The 15,189-nt window shown below is 35.0% G+C and overlaps 3 protein-coding genes across 3 annotated transcripts; 1 reads left to right on the forward strand and 2 right to left on the reverse strand.

The window, feature by feature from the left end:
* Positions 1-235: 235 nt before the first annotated feature.
* On the forward strand, positions 236-2,047 carry LOC9307615 (protein slowmo homolog). The gene is made up of 3 exons (XM_021023237.1): positions 236-389; positions 900-1,194; positions 1,565-2,047. The coding sequence occupies exons 2-3, from the start codon at positions 907-909 to the stop codon at positions 1,826-1,828; spliced, it is 552 nt and encodes a 183-aa protein (XP_020878896.1). The 5' UTR covers positions 236-389; positions 900-906; the 3' UTR covers positions 1,829-2,047.
* Positions 2,048-2,539: 492 nt separating this feature from the next.
* Positions 2,540-4,000, reverse strand: LOC9307616 (probable WRKY transcription factor 75). Its single transcript, XM_002873551.2, has 2 exons — positions 3,568-4,000; positions 2,540-2,893 (listed from the first exon to the last, which is right to left on the reverse strand). Exons 1-2 carry the CDS (start codon positions 3,990-3,992, stop codon positions 2,716-2,718), a joined length of 603 nt encoding a protein of 200 aa, XP_002873597.2. The 5' UTR covers positions 3,993-4,000; the 3' UTR covers positions 2,540-2,715.
* Positions 4,001-12,251: 8,251 nt separating this feature from the next.
* On the reverse strand, positions 12,252-13,440 carry LOC9309666. Its single transcript, XM_021023641.1, has one exon. It carries the CDS (start codon positions 13,325-13,327, stop codon positions 12,500-12,502), a length of 828 nt encoding a protein of 275 aa, XP_020879300.1. The 5' UTR covers positions 13,328-13,440; the 3' UTR covers positions 12,252-12,499.
* Between the last annotated feature and the right edge of the window lie 1,749 nt (positions 13,441-15,189).

The following is a 15,189-nucleotide window of genomic DNA, read 5'->3' on the forward strand; positions in this document are numbered from 1 at the left end:
TTGCTGCATGCATAGTTGCATACTTTGCATAATCTAAGCAAAGGAATAAAATTAGGTGTATGTATGTAAGAAAATGAGAAAAACATGGTAGCACAGTAAAAAAAGGAAAAAAAAAAGTCACAGAGTATGACAATAATTTATGGGTTTTTGCTTAACACAAATAAAACCCAATAATGAATGAGCTCTCTGAATAGGGCTTTTATAAAGGCCCAAAAACTTGTGCCGTCTACGAGAGAGTAGCATCGTGGTTCGTAAACATAAGCCGCAAGTCTCTCTCTCTATAACACCGCCATTGATTTGCTTCCTCTATTTACTCTCGTCACGTCCTCCATTTTTGGGGTATTACTTCTCCGAGCTCACCAAGATCTTGAATTTGCCGACCTCTCAAGGTACTTCTCTCCTCCCAATTTTCACAATTTCCTCCCAATCTCGATTAGCACCGAGTCAACTCTTAAAGTGCGTTTCTTTCTTCATCTGTTTCCTCCAATTTCTGTTAGCTCAGTGCCAGAAACTGTCATTCTTGTCTCGTGTGTCTAAATTGCGTTTTGATTTGAAGCCGATGTAGGAATCGTTGAAGGATATATACCCGAATTTGGAATTATAATTTCCGTAATTAGATCAATTTTAAAATTCTCCAAATTGTTGTGTTGTTCTTCTTTGTTTATTGAAATTTAGTATTCCTCATAGCTAAAATCAATGTTTTGTAGACCAAATCATTTGGTTGGATCTAGTTATCATCTTGTCTGAGAAATCCTTTTACTTGTTGTTGTTGTAATAAAATTTCTCGTTTACAGTTTCATGTATTCACAGAAAACATTCATGATTTGGGTTTAATTAATCTTGTCATGTTGTTCCGTGCTATTCATTCTTCAAATATATATTTGATTGTTGGTTTTTAGATTCTTGATGGTAAAAGCATACAGACAAGAGCATGTCTACAAGCATCCGTGGGAGCGGGTGAGTGCTGCCTCATGGAGGAAGTTTGCAGACCCTGAAAACAAACGCATCCTTTCGCATATCCTTGAAGTCGATACCTTGAACCGTAAACTTGACACTGAGACTGGGAAACTCCACACCACACGTGCTCTCACCATCCATGCTCCTGGTCCATGGTTTCTCCACAGGATCATTGGCCAAGACATTTGTCACTGTGTTGAATCAACTGTTGTGGATGGCAAATCACGTTCTATGCAGGTACCATCGACTTTTCTCTATGTTTTTTTCTGTAAAGATTTAAATTTGTAAATGAGGGAGCTTGATTATTAGTAGTTTACATGGCATAAACAACCGTTGATGAGTGATTAGATTAGCTTATATAGCAAGCATTAGAGCTGGTGATCGAAGGATTAGTTCTAGTAAGAAGTTGCCTAATATGTAAGATAAGGAACTGGTTTTAGTTTTGCTGTGATCTGTTTGATTGGAAATTGATTAGCATGGCATGAAGTATCTGTTAGTAGTTGGAAGGCTAAAACAATATCCATAGATGAGTGTTTTTGGATTAGTTAATATACCATTTGAGCTGGTATACCAGTGGAGAAAGACGTCTGACTATTTCGTTTTCCAGCTAACAACAAAGAACATTAGTCTCAAAAAGTTCATTGAAGTGGAGGAGAGGATAAGATATGATCCGCATCCAGAAAATCCGTCGGCCTGGACTGTTTGTAGCCAGGAGACAAGCATTCGGATCAAACCCTTGTCGGCTCTGGCCTCAATGGCTGAGAAAGTTGAACAAAAGTGCGCCGAGAAATTCATGCAGAATAGCGTTAAAGGACGAGAGGTTATGGAGAGGATTTGTAAGTATATGGAAGCAGAATCCGCTCGGATCTAAAGATCCAAACTTCTTAGATTCCAGTATCTTCTTGGTTTTTGATTCTTGAATGTTTTGTAAGTCAAAAAGGCTAAGTTTTTGGAGCATGGTAATAATAAGTTTATGGAACAGTTTAGATCAAATTAGCAACTCCTGTTTTTGTGTTAGCAACTGAATGTTGAATTGTTAAGCTTTTGTCCAAATTTTGAATCTAAATCCAGATGGGATCCATTAGAATTAGTGGTTTCCATCTTATATATTGAAAGTAAAGGTTTCAGGCTCAGTTACATAGATTTACACGAAGCTGGTTACATACTTACATGCAAATATATTGTTGTGTTGTAAGAAAAAGACAGCGGATTACTCAAGAACTGATGCTGAAGGACTGAGTCTGTGACCTTATCACTGTTCAATTCCATCAATGCAGATAGCAGAATTGCATAGAAAAATGGGTTTATTTTGTTACAAATTTAATTTTAAGAATTGTAAGTCATTTTCTTTCTCCATTGTTTTTTTTTTTTTTTTACTTTCTTGACATTCATCCAACTAACTTTCAGATTCCAAAATACCTCGTAGTTTTCTTACAACTTTCAGTGGGTGGTTAGAGACTATGACATATCTAATTAACGCCTAACTATTGTTTCTCAAATTACTGAAATAATATTTTTATTTACCGTTGTTAGGATTTAATTTGTGTATTATATTATATGCTTATGTCAGTAATAAATTACGCTCAATTTTGAAAACTTTAATAGAAATTATTAGGATACAAACTCCAGTTGATCACATGCATGAGTTTGTTTCAACACACGTAAAATATATACACTCTAATTTTTATTAATAATTTACAACATGAGCTCTAAGAATTATAGGCTCCAAATTAAGGTATAAAAGATTTGAGAAAACAATTAGAAAGAAGAGTAGATTTGCATTTGAGTGAGAATATGCTCGAAGTTTTCGGTGGATTTCTCAATGGGATGCGAATGCACTCCTTCGTAGGTTGTCACGACCACTTCTTGGTCCACTGTTAACCTTTGCACTTGCTTCTTGACGTTGCATCCTCCATATGTGCACCTATAGTAACTCCTGCTCATTTATATGTATAAACCATTAGTTATATTTCAAAACACTTCACTTCTCGATATGAAAATAAATGTTTTTGAATCTCTTAGAAGAGTAATTAACTATCATATTTGTTCCCAAATCCAAATTTTAAAATTTTTTTACCAAAAGACGACTTTCATTTTTAATCACTGACTACCCTGATTGTTAGATAGACTAGCAAAATAAATATAAAAAGAAATTAATCAAATCAATTTCCATATCCAAATTAATTAGTTAAGATCAGTCTAGACTAGATGTGAATCGAATACATATATATTCATGGAATCTTTTAGAAGAGTAACTAATCATCAAATTTCTTCACACACAAAAGCATATTTCTATGATTTGTTGACCAAAAGTATATTTAAATGTTGATTAATTATTAGATAGAGAAACAAATAGATCCTGTATCTCGCTAAGATGAAAACGATAAATTAATCAAACCATATATGCAAACTAGTACTAATTAAGATCAATCTAGGGCTTATGTGAGTGATACATATATATACATTAGTTGGAGCTAGGTTGATTCGAGTTTGGCTAAAGCATACTATGTCTAACTCTTATCTCATTCTTTATATATGTTCAATATTAGAAAATATATATATAGCAATTGTAAACAACGGATAATTAAGAAGGAAGAATTGAAGAAGAACCTAGGGAACTTGTTGTTTTTGACGGCCTTTTGGCCATATTTCCTCCATCGATAACCATCATCAAGAATATCCACTTGGCTCCTTGTCTGAAACGCATACCTTTGTTTCTTCCCCTTCTTTTTCGACGACTCCACGCTTCTCGAACAACCTTCTGATCTAACCTTTGAGCCCTCTTCTAATTCGCCTTGATGCAACTCCGGTTTTGAATGAGATTTCAACGACAAAAACGGAGCATACAACGACCCATTATCATATCCCTCCATATTCCTAGTTGTTTGTGGAATCTTGTTGTAAGACAGACCAATCCACCTGAATACCAAAAGAAGAAGGTTTTTTTTTCCTCTCTTTTTGTTTGATAATTGATTGGACTTTGTTAAGATATTTAGTGAAAACATATTAAAGTTTAGTCTAAAATATATAGACATATTTATGGCAGACAATGAAGTCAAAGACGAAGAGGCGGCCCGCTGCTAATCGTTAAAGATGGGTAGTGTCGTAGACGATACGTAAGGATTAGGCATTTTACATAATTACATTTGTAACATTATGTTTTATATATGTACCCATAATCTTATAATTTCTTAAAAGATATGCATATATCTAAAGGCAATTTTCTCAAGATTATTAACTGATTTTCACGAGTAATAATCAATGTATATATATATATATATATATATATATATATATATATATATATATATATGGATAAGGATTAGATATATACAAGAACGTATACTATTGAAAGTGCTTCAAAAATGCGCATTAATAAACATTTTCTAGTAAATTATAGACTTATTGGTGATCTGACGTAAGAATCAATTACTCATTCTTCTGCTTTTCACAATTTATTGAAGTAGATTAAAAAGAAGAAGAAAAAAAACGATGCATGGACCGACGTACGAACACAGAATTTTTACTAATGGGATTGTGGAAGATTATTACAGAATTTTTACTAATGGGATTGTGGAAGATTATTACAAACGAATGAATCTCTAGAATGACGTCACATACGTGTTACGTTTTTCTTTTATCCGAACGTCATATGAGGTTTACGTTTTTCTTTTTGTCTAACGTCATTTTATCCGTGCTATAATAAATACAGAATTGATCAATCAAAGTCTACTATCTTTGAATCCACACATATAAAATTGTTAGATTGGCTCTTAAACACACTACAAGTCTTTTTCGAATTTTGTATATACGAGTTTGTCTCTGGACCATCGATTTTTATTGACTAGTTACACGTTGGAAAAAAAGAGAAGTATAATAGCTTGAATCGGTTCTTCGTTCCATTCCTGCAAACAAAGAATAAAGATGTTGATGTCACTATTGGGAGATATGGTTAATACCGATTGCATGGTGAATAAATACCATTTCTTGTTGGTTTTATACTTTTATTGAATAAATACCAATTGCGTGGATATAACTTATGACGTATATTGCTATTTTTTTTTTTTTTTTGCTTCCTTGGCTTAGTGGAAAGTAAATTAATTTCCATGGTTTGTTTTGGGACGTCAGTGAATATTCATATGAATTTTGGTCAAACTTTTTAATCCTTGTAGAAGGTAACAATAAGCGCAAACGTGTTTGATGATTATTCTCCAAGGTTTGAAGTTGAAACCATTTGCCAATTATTAATCATTTTCAAATAGGAAAACAAAAGTAGCTCACCATTTACTGTTGGTAGTCCATGTTTGTTTGACCATTCAAAGCACAAAGTAAAAAAGAAAAGGTTGGACAATTATCATAGAGATCAAAGGTTTGAATATTATAACCCTTAAGACAGATTTTGGAAGACGCACGTGTTCTTTTACAATTTCACTTTTTTCTTTCACATCTCGCAGCCTCTATATCTTTTTTTGGAAAAGAACAGAAAATAATTACAGTAAAAGAACAACTAAGCTTGTTAATAAGAAAAAATCACTACGTGCCACGTGGATGCTATGTGTGAGCTTTGGGCTTGTTATGTGGGCCAATATTTGTTGTTGGGCTTCATAAGCCTTTGGCAGTAGTACAAGTTTATTTCTGGTTTTGGGTGAGAATCAGAGTTATGGTGAGTGGTGTGGAACTAGAAGTTAAGGTTTAAGACAATTTACAAAGAACAGATTTGCATGGTATAACATGTAGCTTGGGGACATTGGTTCAATTGAAACCAGGGCCGGCGTATAGGGTGTGCTTGTGGAGCAAATGTACAAGGCCAAATTTTTTTGGGGTAAATTTAAGGGTCCAAATTTTTTTTTAGTAAGAAAAAATGGTAATTTTAAAAAATTTTAAGATATTTTTAGCATGAGAAAAACCCAAATATTTTCTTTAATATGAAAAAGGCCAATTTTTAAGATTTTTCTAACATGAAAAAGGCCCATTTTTTTAATTTTATTTTTATGAAGAAAGGACCAATTTTTAAAATTTGTACAGGGACTCCAAAATAATTGAGCCGGCCCTGATTGAAACTGATTAAAGAATTTAAAGAGTCTTGGTTTAAATTTGGTTTCCTAATATAAACGAAACCAAATGTTTTGTTGCTTCATGTTGTAACAAGGTAGTTAGAAACAGGACTTTTACTTCATCTTCTTCACTTCTTCACTTCTAAAGTCGTATTCAATTTGGAACTTTGTGTGATCGTGATCTAGGGTATTGCTGGGAGACTCCTTGCAAGAATTTTGATTGTCCTTAAGAACCTACGGACCGACATTCAAACTTCATTCGTCACGATACTTGACGCATTTTATTAGGCAATCGAAACATACATTTGTTTCTTATGACCATTTTTATAAAATGCTATTCCAGTGATCATATATATTATATAAACTTTCAGAATTGCTCAAGAAGAGTTGTCATTATAGTAGATAATATTTATTAATAAGTACTTCAATTTCAAAACACAAGTTGTAAAAACATTTTATAGACCACATAAAAAGGGTTAACAACAAGGCCGACCATGAGCCCAGGCAAGAGGAGCTTCGGCTAGACTTTTAAAATATAATGTGAAGGTGTGATCCAACTCTTCTGGTTAAGCTTGATGTCGACTTGGTTTAGCTGGTTAAGGGGTTGGTTAAATGTCGGTTTGGCATTGGTTAAAGAAGGGAGAAATCAGAATTGCAATGGGATTAGAAGACTCTGCTTGTTCAAGAGGGTTTTGACTAAGTCGGTTGTTGGTGATGACTATAAATGGTCTTCTTCTTCGTCTTTCTTTTGTAACAGAAATTTTCTCAATCTCTTTCTCTTGTAATCGATTCTTCAGCTCTGGTTTTGAGCTTGAGGATAACACTTGATTCATATAGTGGATTGCTGGATTGAATCCAGCCCCAGACGTAGAGTCATCATATCGATGATTCGAACTGGGTAAACAATTTGTTTGTGTCGTCTTCTTCGATCTCTATCTTTGAATCTTTGAACAATTAGTTTTGTGTGAAGCTTTGAGCTAAAGGATCTTGAGATCAAGTTGAGTTACAAGTTATTAAATCGTAACAGATTGGTATCAGAGCCAGGTTCTTGAGGGTTATGGCGAACGACACAGGTACGACTACGATCATGAAGGCTTCGTTTCAGGTCTTTAACGAGAACTCCGATTTCTCGCTATGGAAGACGAGGATGAAAGCTCATCTGGGTTTAGCTGGGCTTAAAGGTATCATTGATGATTTCTCATTGACGAAGACAGTTCCTCTTACTAAAGCTGAAGGAAAGAAGATTGAGGAGGGTGACAATGTCACGGAATCATCACAAACAAAGGAAGTTCCAGATCTTGACAAGATTGAGAAATCGGAACAAGCAATGAATAGAATAATTGCTCATGTTGGTGATGCGGTGTTGAGAAAAATTGATCACTGTAAGACTGCAGCTGAGATGTGGGAGACATTGAACAAGCTATACATGGAAACCTCCCTTCCTAATCGGATCTATGTACAGCTTAAGTTTTACTCATTCAAGATGAGTGATTCAAAGACCATTAATGAGAATGTGAACGAATTCTTGAAGATTGTTGCTGAATTAAGCAGTCTAGAGATTGTGGTAGGTGAAGAAGTTCGTGCAATTCTATTCTTGAATGGTTTGTCATCTAGGTACTCGCAGTTGAAGCATACTTTGAAGTATGGGAATAAAGCATTGTCACTGCAAGATGTTATCTCCTCTGCTAAATCGTTGGAAAGAGAGCTGGATGAGTTGCAAGAACTTGAGAGAAGCCCTTCAACAGTCTTGTATACTACAGAGAGAGGTAGGCAACAAGTGAGGAACAATCAGAAGAATGGACAAGGCAGAGGTAGGAGCAGGTCAAACTCCAAAACTAGGCTTACATGCTGGTTCTGCAAGAAAGAGGGCCATGTTAAAAAGGATTGTTTTGCCAGAAAGAAGAAGATGGAAAGTGAGGAACAAGGTGAAGCTGGGGTCATCACAGAGAAACTGGTATTCTCTGAAGCACTAAGTGTGAATGATCAGCTGGTTAAGGATCTATGGGTTCTTGACTCAGGGTGTACATCACACATGACGTCTAGAAGAGACTGGTTCTGTAATTTTCAAGAGAATGGATCCACAACTATATTACTTGGAGATGATCACTCAGTAGAATCACAGGGACAAGGTTCCATCAGAATCAATACTCACGGAGGATCCATCAAGGTATTGAATAATGTCAAGTATGTGCCTAATCTAAGAAGGAATCTAATCTCCACAGGAACACTTGACAAGTTGGGGTACCAACATCAAGGTGGAGCAGGTAAAGTCAGGTACTTCAAGAATCAGATTACGGCACTATGTGGAAAGTTGATGAATGGATTGTATATCCTTGATGGTGAGACAATAATGACAGAAAGTTGTACTGCTGTGGATTTAAAGAGCAAAACTGCCCTGTGGCATAGCAGGTTAGGTCACATGAGCCTGAACAACCTGAAAGTTCTTGCTGGTAAGGGTCTGTTGAATGGTAAAGAAATCAAGGAACTAGATTTCTGTGAACATTGTGTAATGGGAAAGTCTAAAAGACTAAGCTTCAATGTGGGAAAGCATGATGCTGTAGATGCTCTGAGTTATGTTCATGCAGATCTATGGGGATCGTCAAACGTGTCTCCCTCCTTATCAGGTAAACAATACTTTCTCTCTATTATAGATGATAAGACTAGAAAAGTCTGGTTATACTTCCTCAAGACTAAGGATGAAACATTTGAGAAGTTTTGTGAATGGAAAGAACTGGTAGAGAATCAGGTGGATAGAAAGGTTAAGTGTTTGAGAACAGATAATGGGTTAGAATTTTGTAATACTAGATTTGACAGTTATTGCAAAACCCATGGTATTGAAAGGCATAGGACATGCACTTATACACCACAACAGAATGGTGTTGCTGAAAGAATGAATCGTACTATCATGGAGAAAGTGAGATGCTTATTGAATGAGTCTGGCTTAGATGAAAGTTTCTGGGCTGAAGCAGCTGCTACTGCAGCCTATATCATCAATAGGTCTCTTGCATCAGCAATTGATCATAATTTCCCTGAAGAGCTGTGGCTAAACAAGAAGCCTGGATACAAACACTTGAAGAGATTCGGATCTATAGCATTTGTTCATCATGATCAGGGGAAATTAAAGCCTAGAGCATTGAAAGGAGTTTTCTTAGGCTATCCTGCAGGCACCAAAGGATACAAGATTTGGTTGCTGGATGAAGAGAAGTGTGTCATCAGTAGGAATGTAGTATTCCAAGAAGATACAGTCTACAAAGACTTAAAAGGAAAAATAAGTGAGGCTGAAAAGAATGACTCTGAGACAATAACTCCAAATTCTGAGGATATTACAGAATTGGTCAAAGAACAGGTGAGTTCTAAGCAAGGTGGAGTAATCACTGAACAAGAAGAGATCAGTGATGATGAGTCTAATGAAGAACCAGGTGACACTGAAATAGTTCAGTCACCTGCAAGAGTTGGTCTGACAAACTACCAGCTTGCAAGAGACAGACCTCGAAGGAAAATTGTAGCTCCGGTTAAAATGAAGGACTATACTCAATTTGCATTTGCATTAATGACATGTGAGATACTAAATGTGGAAGAAGAACCACAATGTCTTCATGATGCTCAGAAGGACAAAGATTGGGTTCTATGGAATGGAGCTATAGGAGAAGAAATGGATTCTTTAATCAAGAATGGAACATGGATTTTGGTAGACAGGCCAAAAGACAGGAAAGTAATAGGTTGCAGGTGGTTATTCAAAATTAAACCTGGCATACCTGGTGTTGAATCTAAGAGACATAAAGCAAGGTTGGTTGCAAGAGGATTCACACAGAAAGAAGGAATCGACTATCAAGAGATATTTGCCCCTGTAGTGAAACATACTTCTATCAGGGTTCTAATGTCGGTGGTGGTGAATAAAGACTTAGAGCTTGAACAAATGGATGTTAAAACAGCCTTCTTGCATGGAGATTTGGAGGAAGAGCTGTATATGGAACAGCCTGAAGGTGTTGTGTCAGTTGGAAATGAAGACAAGGTATGTCTCCTGAAGAAATCACTGTACGGTTTAAAGCAGGCACCACGTCAGTGGAACAAGAGATTTGACAGGTTCATGACTGATGAAAAGTTTGCTAGAAGTGCCCATGATCAGTGTGTGTATGTAAAATCAGTAAACGATGAAGAATATGTTTATCTGTTGCTATATGTGGATGACATGTTGATTGCAGCAAAAAGTATGTCAGAGATCAACAAGGTTAAAAAGAGACTCAGTAGTGAATTTGAGATGAAAGACATGGGAGCTGCAAGCAAGATACTTGGAATAGAAATTTCCAGAGACCGAGTAAATGGGGTTCTAAGTTTATCTCAAGCAGGATATTTGAATAAGATACTCAAGAGGTTTAATATGAGTGATTGCAAGGGTGCACTTACTCCTATTGGTACTCATTTTAAGTTGTCTTCTATACAGGATGATTCAGAGTGTATAGATACAGGGAAGACTCCCTATTCAAGTGCTGTTGGAAGTATGATGTATGCAATGATAGGCACACGGCCAGATCTTGCTTATGGGATAGGATTGGTCAGTCGATTCATGAGTAGACCAGGATCTATTCATTGGCAAGCAGTAAAATGGCTGCTAAGGTACATAAAACGGTCACAAGATCTGAGTTTAGTGTATACCAAAGGAAAGGATCTAAGTGTTGTTGGGTACTGTGATTCAGATCATGGTGGTGATTTGGATAGAAAAAGGTCAACTAGTGGATATGTATTCACTGTTGGTGGAAATACAGTCAGTTGGAAGTCTTGTCTACAACCAGTAGTGGCTTTGTCATCAACTGAAGCAGAATTTATAGCTTTGACTGAAGCAGTAAAGGAAGCTATATGGGTAAAAGGGTTACTTGGTGATCTTGGTTTTGTGCAGGATAACGCTCAAGTTTGGTGTGACTCTCAGTCTGCAATATGTTTGTCCAAGAACAGTGTGTTTCACGAAAGGACAAAGCACATGGCATTGAAAAGATCATTTCTGAGTGAAATCAAGGAAGAGGGTAATATTGAAGTATTCAAGATTCATACTTCGATGAATCCTGCAGATATTTTAACCAAGTGTATACCTGTTAGAAGTTTTGAATCAGCTTTGGAGGTTCTGAAGCTGATCAAATGGGAATAAGCTTTTAAGCTTGTGTTGCTGGAGGTTAAGTCCAAGTATAGCAGTCTACTATGATGGAGAAGAATTGTATCAAGGTGGAGAATGTGAAGGTGTGATCCAACTCTTCTGGTTAAGCCTGATGTCGACTTGGTTTAGCTGGTTAAGGGGTTGGTTAAATGTCGGTTTGGCATTGGTTAAAGAAGGGAGAAATCAGAATTGCAATGGGATTAGAAGACTCTGCTTGTTCAAGAGGGTTTTGACTAAGTCGGTTGTTGGTGATGACTATAAATAGTCTTCTTCTTCGTCTTTCTTTTGTAATAGAAATTTTCTCAATCTCTTTCTCTTGTAATCGATTCTTGAGCTCTGGTTTTGAGCTTGAGGATAACACTTGATTCATATAGTGGATTGCTGGATTGAATCCAGCCCCAGACGTAGAGTCATCATATCGATGATTCGAACTGGGTAAACAATTTGTTTGTGTCGTCTTCTTCGATCTCTATCTTTGAATCTTTGAACAATTAGTTTTGTGTGAAGCTTTGAGCTAAAGGATCTTGAGATCAAGTTGAGTTACAAGTTATTAAATCGTAACATATACAATTTTTTGAAGCAACTTAATCAAAGATATGTTGGAGCAGTTGGTGTAGGTTCCCATTATTGGCACCTACAAACTCTTAAGTTTAATCCTTGCTTCTTTAGTTTTCTTATTGAATCTTTTTGATTATTGTTGGTGCGCCACAATACATTACTGTGATTGAGGACTCTTCAACTTCAGAGCATGTCTGGTTTGATCAACCTAAAACCATATATCATGAGACTTCCAAATCTTTTTTAAGACTTTTCCCAAATAGAACTCATATGAGAAGTATATGGTAAAACATAAACATAGAAAGTATATGGATAGATAAATAGATAGAGACACAATCTCACTATTGAGGAGGATGCCTTAATCACAAGGAAAATATTTGTTGGCCCACCCTTCGAAACAGTCTACCTAATCCACAAACTTTGTTCCTAAGCTAAAAAACAAACATTCTAATAAATCTCAAAATCATTGTACTGCGCCTAGAGAGACTAGAGTCTCACCACCAAACACAAAAATTGCAATTCAAAGAACTTGAAAATGCAAAACATCAACAACATTGCAATTCAAACAATAATCACATATGCTAGAGAAGAATTTCATGAACAGAAATGGTGGCTAAAACTAAAAGAGCTGCATTTTTTTCAACCATTAAACATAACCCCAAAGAAGTCATGTAATTTTTAGAGAAATAAGAAAAAACTAAAGCAAAAGATGAGATTATATTTTTTTCCTGAGAAAACAGTAACAACAAAAAAAAAAAAGCATAACTTTTTCCGGTTGATGCTTTTAGGCGTTCGGATTCCAAAGCCTCCAAAAATTGGAATTGAACAAACCCAACACGTCCGGCAATACCTTCCTCGCCAATCCCTTGTGTCCCGTCACAGAACTCGCCGCCGCCGCAAAAACCACCACCGTCGATTCTTCTTCCTCTTCCTCTTCTTCTTCAACAACAATCTCATCCTCCGGTTCTCCTTCCGCCACCTCAGCTTCACTCAATCTATCTGGAGACGACACGTGGCTACTCTCGGAAACAGTGGTCTCAGTCATTGGCTCGACGACGGGTTTAGAATCCTTATCATCATCATCACTAACCCGAATACCCGGTTTATTATTACTATCCGAATCAGTGACCCGACGACCCGGTTTCTCTTTCTTCTTACCTCTCTTAGATTTGTTGCGAGAAGCCGAGTTTTGTTCACCACTAGTGAGATGATGATTCTCGAAAGCTTCGATGATTTCATGGATAAGCTCGCGATTCGGCGATGAATCCCAACGAAACCAGTAGTTAGTGTAACAATCGAAACACTCACAATCGAAAACTGGTGGCTTGTGATTTTTGGCAGATTTGTTGTTGCTCTTCTTCTTCGTCTTGTTATTCTTCGAAGAAGAGTTCCCTCTATCGGAAATGGTGGTTCCTCTTGTGATTAAGTAAGCAAGAACTTCTCTTTCTTCAGCTGAGAGAACAGAAACGAGAACCAAAATCGTTGCTGGAAGAAGCTTCAACACAGAGAGAGAATCATCATCATCTTCGTTGAGATGGTTAGCCGAAGAAGAGGAAGATGAAGAAGGAAGAGGAGGAGATGGGTAAACTTTTCCTTTCTTCTTCATTTTCATGGTTTTTTTTTGTTTTTCTTGGGAGAGACGATGATGATGAACAGTCTTTTTTTTTTTTTTCTCTCTTTGCCTTTACCCTTACCAATGTCAGTGGAGAGAGAATTATTTATTTTTATTTATAAGTATATAGAAAATGGACTCCAATTATACGGCCCACCTCAGCTCCTTTTTTTTCAATAAACCATGTAAGTTTTTGCTTTTTCTTTCCATACTTATTTTGTGTGTTTCGTCGTATTCTTTGGATACAACTGAAAAAAAAAGAGAGAGAAAACTTACCACATTTATGTTTATTTTTCGTATTACAACTGTTTTATTCGTTCAAGTATACGGAAATTTGCTAATTTTAATGTATATCTCTATATTAGTATTTTTGCACCACTTTGGTGACGGATGGATAAAAATGCTTCTGGATATATCGGATATCCGATCCGTTTTTAAAATTCTTTCCCAAAAAAATTTGTTGGGTCGGGTTATATTTAATCCAACTCATACACCAGATATTCCATATTTAATAATTTAGATATTTAGAAGATTTGATTAAGATTTATAATTATAATTTTCCTATCATCTTTGTTTAATTTGTTTTTAATTGTTTTGAATCATCATATAATACATGAAGTAAAAAAAAAAAAAGGAATTTTTTTCTGCATATACTGTGATTCGGAATTTTAAAAACAGACATATATTATCCAATTGACGAAATGTGTGTTCAACTTTTTACATCGATTAAAATATTTAGACAGAATCATATCATATTAAGAACATTAATAAAATAAATGAGTATTTTTGGCCAGACGGTTTGGCGGAACGGGTTTTTGAATCAACAATAATAAAAAGATTAAAATATCATTAATCTGCGCTTCAATACGGATTAAATCCTTTTTTTAATACCACAAATATTAGACATATTAAATCAGTCTCATTTAGAAAAAATTGTATAAAACCAAAAATTGTCCTGCCATAAAATATCTCGTGGTCTTAGAGGATGATATGATTTGTAAACTTTTATATAATAAATAATCATTAAATTTTAAAATAAAAAAATCACAGGATGAGTTAATAAATTATGGAACGGGTTATATTTCGGAAAGGATTTATATGGCGGACGAATTTGAATCAATATTTGTATACCGCTTTAATACGGGTTAAATTCAGTTTATTAATAATTGTCTCGCGGATTTGTTGTATACCGTTACTTAATAACAATTGTAAACTATAATATAAATCTCTATACTATTAAAAGAGAAGTACAATTGAAAATGGGTCGGGTTAAAATCAGAAAATTGACCCGAAATTCTGAAATCGGATCTTTGAAATTTTTTTGGAATATAAATTCGAATTAATAATGAAAAATTGAAATAAAAACAAATATTTATGGAAATCAAATAAAATCTGATTGTACTTATGGTAACTAATAATAAAAGCATATTCCAAACAATATTATACATTAATTACGTATAATAAATTTGTTCATACATTTTGGGACTAATTCCATAACAATCAACGTTTTTGTCATTAATTTCGCTCATTTTAACTAATTATCATTAATTGAAAGATATTTTACTTGCTTCTAAAGATTTCTAGAAAATTTATCACAAATAACCCATCTGTTTTATAAATTAAATTGATATTTTTATTTTGATCGTGTAAATTAAATAGATATTTTTATTTTGGTCGTGTAAATTAAATAGATATAAAATCCATGTAACTAATTTTAATTTAATTAGATTAATCAAAATTATGATATTTTCATACCTATAGCTTACCAAAGAAGTTTTATTTTCAATTTATAAAGATTTCTTCAATATGATTTTAGATTTATTCAACAAGATGATAAGTATTTATTAAATTTTGTAATCATG

Source organism: Arabidopsis lyrata (genome assembly GCF_000004255.2).
Source record: "Arabidopsis lyrata subsp. lyrata unplaced genomic scaffold ARALYscaffold_6, whole genome shotgun sequence".
NCBI classification, from domain to species: Eukaryota; Viridiplantae; Streptophyta; class Magnoliopsida; order Brassicales; family Brassicaceae; genus Arabidopsis; species Arabidopsis lyrata.

Excerpts from the sequence above, each read along its gene's own strand:
- LOC9307615 (XM_021023237.1), top strand. The coding sequence starts at position 907 with ATGGTAAAAGCATACAGACAAGAGCATGTCTACAAGCATCCGTGGGAG. Across the intron at positions 1,195-1,564 it reads GCAAATCACGTTCTATGCAG|CTAACAACAAAGAACATTAG; the intron begins GTACCATCGACT and ends TTCGTTTTCCAG.
- LOC9307616 (XM_002873551.2), bottom strand. The coding sequence starts at position 3,992 with ATGTCTATATATTTTAGACTAAACTTTAATATGTTTTCACTAAATATC. Across the intron at positions 2,894-3,567 it reads AAAAACAACAAGTTCCCTAG|GAGTTACTATAGGTGCACAT; the intron begins GTTCTTCTTCAA and ends ATAAATGAGCAG.
- LOC9309666 (XM_021023641.1), bottom strand. The coding sequence starts at position 13,327 with ATGAAAATGAAGAAGAAAGGAAAAGTTTACCCATCTCCTCCTCTTCCT.